Raw genomic sequence first — 4762 nt, 5'->3', positions numbered from 1 at the left:
CTCTCTTATCTTTCTCATAACACCCATTACTATAAAATAAACACCAACTCTCTCCTCTCAAACACCCACTCTTTCCTGTCCAACTTTTCCTTTCTTTATGCCTATAATCTCCCTTTTCTTTCTTGTTCTTGTTCCTTCTTGTTCTTGTTGATTACCTTTCTTGTTATTCCTCATGCTTTAAGGGGCTATAAGAAGTCTGCATGACTTGCTTGAGTTGGGTGTAGCTCAGCTGGGTCGAGTTATATATATCCCGGGACAAAAAAGGCTTAATTAAAAGGCTTGTTTTCAACGGTGAGTTGTTGGTTTTGAAGGGCGTGTTTTCTGAGATGGAGAAGCTTAACTTTGTTAAGAATGGTGTGCTAAGGTTGCCTCCTGGCTTTCGTTTCCATCCCACGGATGAAGAGCTTGTCGTTCAGTACTTGAAGCGCAAGGTGTTTTCCTACCCCTTGCCTGCCTCCATCATCCCTGAAGTTGATGTTTGCAAGTTTGATCCTTGGGATTTGCCAGGTTGGTTAACATACATATCTGAAACCTTTGGAACTCAATTTTGACTAAAATTTCATGAATTGCATATCATTTTGAGGTTGGGTCTCACATATAACCAAACTACAATGCCATGTGGCTATAAAATTGGTTTCTTAGAAACAATTTTGGGAAAAAGTATGCCCCCCATATATTAAATGAAACAGGCCCTTGAGCTCAAGTTGACTTCTTTTTGGAGAATTTCTGTGTTTTTCTGATACATGAGGTTTCTTGGGGTTCAGGTGATTTGGAGCAAGAGAGGTATTTCTTCAGCACTAGGGAATCCAAGTATCCCAATGGAAACCGATCCAACAGAGCAACAGGTTCCGGTTACTGGAAGGCCACTGGAATTGACAAGCAAATTGTGACTTCTAGGGGCAACCAAGTTGTGGGGATGAAGAAAACTCTGGTTTTTTATAGAGGGAAGCCCCCACACGGGTCTAGGACTGATTGGATCATGCACGAATATCGCTTTGTTAGTGCTGAAACCACCAAGGCAGCCAATGCCCCACAAGGGAAGACTTCGACTGAAGTGAGTTTTCACTACTATTTTATTTCTGTTATACATTTGTTAACTTTTTCTTGATTAATTGAATAGGCTAAGGTTTGTATACACAAGACAGAACACCAAATCCATATTCAAATTTCAACTAAATTTCTAAAAATAAACTACCAGCATTGGTCCTTTTAATTAATTATGCTAGATTTGTTAATTAATCCTTTGTTTCCGCCATCCGCAGAGCCCTGTGGTTCCAATGGACAATTGGGTTCTCTGCCGCATATTCTTGAAGAAAAGAAGTGCTAAAAACGAGGAGGACAATGTTCAAATTGGCAACGATAACGCTGTCCGGAAACTCAAGACTACTAAGCCTGTTTTCTATGACTTCATGAGAAAGGATGGGACTGATTTGAACCTTGCCCCTGCTTCCTCCTCTTCAGGGTCGAGTGGAGTCACAGAGGTCTCTTCTCATGATCAGTCAGATGATCACGAAGAGAGCAGTAGTTGCAATAGTTTTCCTTATTTCAGAAGAAAACCATAACAAGTTTATAATCTTCTTAGTGGGTTCTTCCTTTGTACCAGTGTTTTGGCATCTCAATTACCTAGTCAGAACAACCATCTACGAAATCCAATCTTTGGCAAATGAATGTTTCGCGTCTCTTCTTTTATATGTGATTGTAACTCTTCAAAATCAAAGCGATATCAAGAAAGAAGTAAACCGGCATCTACTTGTCATCGGCAGTATGGACAGCACTGGATGTGATAACATCTGGTACTATGTAATGTAGTCCCTAATTTTCAGTCAGTGATATTATTAATCTCCATTTCCATTTGAACATGTTTCTTAAAAAAACGTTAGAATTTGACGTTGTTAAAGCACATCCATGCATAGGTGTCTCTTTATCAAAAGGCAAATGATTTTTAAGGGGAGGGTAAATTGAAAGTGTAAAGAGAGACGGAAAGAGAGAGGAAAGAGAGGGAAAAGGGGGAAGGCCACTATGTTTTCATCAAATATGAACTTTGTCGAAGGAAAGCAATTCTTGGGGGAGCCCAAGAATAAGAACCTGATCTTTGCCCTTTGTGAGGCAAGTGGGGAAAAAGGCAAAGCCACTTGAGAGAACCAATTCCTTAATCGTGTGTCCAAACGGATCGAATCTCCAAAGTCTTTAATGTCTTAAATCTTCATAAAATCTCCCATTCTATGTCATTGGAAAAATGGCCGAATCTTGTTTAGAGAAACAGACATCCACAACAATATTAATTCATATCACACACAAGCACTCCAACTATATCATTGAAAAATGGCCCGTTCTTGTTCAGAGAAACAGACATCCTTGCAAAGTATTTTCCAAAGTATATATATATATATATATATACATACATACCACTACAAGGAACATGCAGGGTAGGGTAGGTATATTTTGCTGCTGTAGGGAAACAAGGTTAACTAAAATTTGAATCTACAAGACCGGTAGGTGAAAGTAGAGAGACTTTAGAACTACATTGATTCTTGTGCAGGGGTGGCATCATTGGGGGGGGGGGGGTGGGGGTGGTGGTCCCCTAGCTTTGAAAACTGATCCAATTGGCATTAGGTTCTTAGAAGTTATAGAAGTATATGGGATTTCTTGCCCCCTTCCTCTGAGTTTGCGTAAACGATAATACTACCCAAGACCCAAGTAGGTGATTTTTGAGATTCTTGTTATTGAGGAAAAGTAGACCCATTTCTCCTCTGATATTCCCCCATTGAATTTGCTGGACAATGGCTATACAGCCAACATCTGCATCGAGATTCTCCTCCTTCCAACTAGACTGCAGCTTTGACCTGAATAAAGTGTAAAATACTAATCAAATTAATAATGTATTCTTGCTTTAACTTTCTTTTCCTTCTTTCCTTTTTCCCCAAATATTTCGCGCGAAAAAGCAGAAGAGGGGGAGAAGAAGATAAAGAAAAGTAAATTTCAAATCAGACTTACAAAAACATTAACAAGCAATAAAAGTACAAAACACTTTCACCTACAACGAAAAATAAGGTAGGCTTCCCAACGATCAACTAAAAAATGACTCGTCAAAACACATTAACATTAACAAAAGTACACAAAGGGAAAGGGTAGGTTAGAGATCATCAATCAAAATTTTTTTTTTCTTAGCAATATGAGATCCATCTGCAAGATCATTTATCATATTCTTTTTGCTAACTTCTAACATATCTTACTTGTCAAAACTTCTAACATATCTAAATAGAAAAAGGAAACTAGTGTACATATATTGTCATGAACGTGTAATACATGCATGGGCCATGACCCGGCTGTAGTAGTTGACTCCCCCCAATCCCAATCATCAATATATAATTTAATCAGAGCATTCTGCTTATCTAAATGGTGATAATCATTTGATAATTATTAAACCATTGATGTATTTCCAAATTATTATTTTTTTTAAAAAAAAATAAACGGATTTGTTAATTCAAGCTTGTAAAATACGGCAGAAGAAGACCTGGAAGTTAGGTTGTCCCCGCCCTCAAACAAAGATGATATCATGTGATAACTAGGTTAAAAAAGGCAGGCCATAAACACCATATATACTTGCAATTGGGAGTGCCAAGTGGACACTGAGCAGACGAAGGCCGGACGGCATCTCTCTCTCTCTCTCTCTATATATATATATATATATATATATATAGTAAAACATGTCAGTTTGGTTTTCCATTATTGAGGCTTGTTAAGTTATTTATTAATTATTATTGCCAAAACAGGGAACTTGAATTAAAATTATGTACAAGATAAGGAAAAATATTGCCGACCAGATAGGAGTTTCTTGTGACAGTGGTTCAGAATCACCAAGGCGGAAGGCTGTTGGAGTTCTTCACGTCACCTCCTTTTCTATATAAATTTCATTTTCATGACAGAACAGAGAAGAGAGACAGACAGATTCACAGAAGGAGAGAGAGAGAGAGAGAGAAGGGGCTGAAATTGAATTGAGTTGTGGATTGCTGACTTGGGCTACATTTTGTCAATCACGTGGGGCGAGGGCAGCCCGTCATGGTAGACCACACACTCACAGCTGCTCAACTTTAGTAGGCTCACCTGATTAGGTCAATCACATATCACATAAAAGAAACCCTATCATTATCATGGACGGGCAATTTTGACATTTTCTAAACAAGTACCTTACATTCAGGGGAATGAATTATTCAATCGATTATGTTGACCCGTTCCCAAACCAACCACTTTTTAAATGCTATTTTTTTTTTTGTTTGGACAAAATTAAGTTAAAAAATGTTGCTTAGTATCTCTGCAACAAGGACACGTTCATTTTCTTTAACATGCGGTCTGATCAAACATGAATACACCTGATGAAAATATTTATGTGGCGGGCCCTGTTTGTAATCGAAGCCTTTTAAGACTCCCCTCTACACCAACCATTCCGATATGCCTGTCAATCCAATTTATACGTACGTACACCTCAAAGGCTCAAACCTATATATCAGTATCAACAACTAGTACCTCCCAATTCCCAAATTAATCAGGATTATCAACTCAACATTCAGAACTTCAAGTGGGTTAGGAAAATACCCGGAACTCATGCCCAGCAATTTTATAAACCAATACAAACTAGTCACAGTACATAATTTGGCTGGACAGGTGAAATGAATGGCTATGTTCGGGCTGTTCGATGCTGCTGGCCTCCCGCAGAGATACCCCACGCAATGAAGGATTTGGATGCTGAGCTCATGAACAGAAC

At 38.6% G+C, this 4762-nt stretch overlaps 1 protein-coding gene across 1 annotated transcript; it reads left to right on the top strand.

The window, feature by feature from the left end:
* On the top strand, positions 1-1857 carry LOC133864147 (NAC domain-containing protein 83). Its single transcript, XM_062300399.1, has 3 exons — positions 1-507; positions 765-1054; positions 1263-1857. Exons 1-3 carry the CDS (start codon positions 327-329, stop codon positions 1560-1562), a joined length of 771 nt encoding a protein of 256 aa, XP_062156383.1. The 5' UTR covers positions 1-326; the 3' UTR covers positions 1563-1857.
* The last annotated feature ends 2905 nt before the right edge of the window (positions 1858-4762 follow it).

This window comes from Alnus glutinosa, chromosome 1 (assembly GCF_958979055.1).
Source record: "Alnus glutinosa chromosome 1, dhAlnGlut1.1, whole genome shotgun sequence".
Classification (NCBI taxonomy): Eukaryota; Viridiplantae; Streptophyta; class Magnoliopsida; order Fagales; family Betulaceae; genus Alnus; species Alnus glutinosa.
This window is presented reverse-complemented; position numbering and strand designations above follow the sequence as displayed.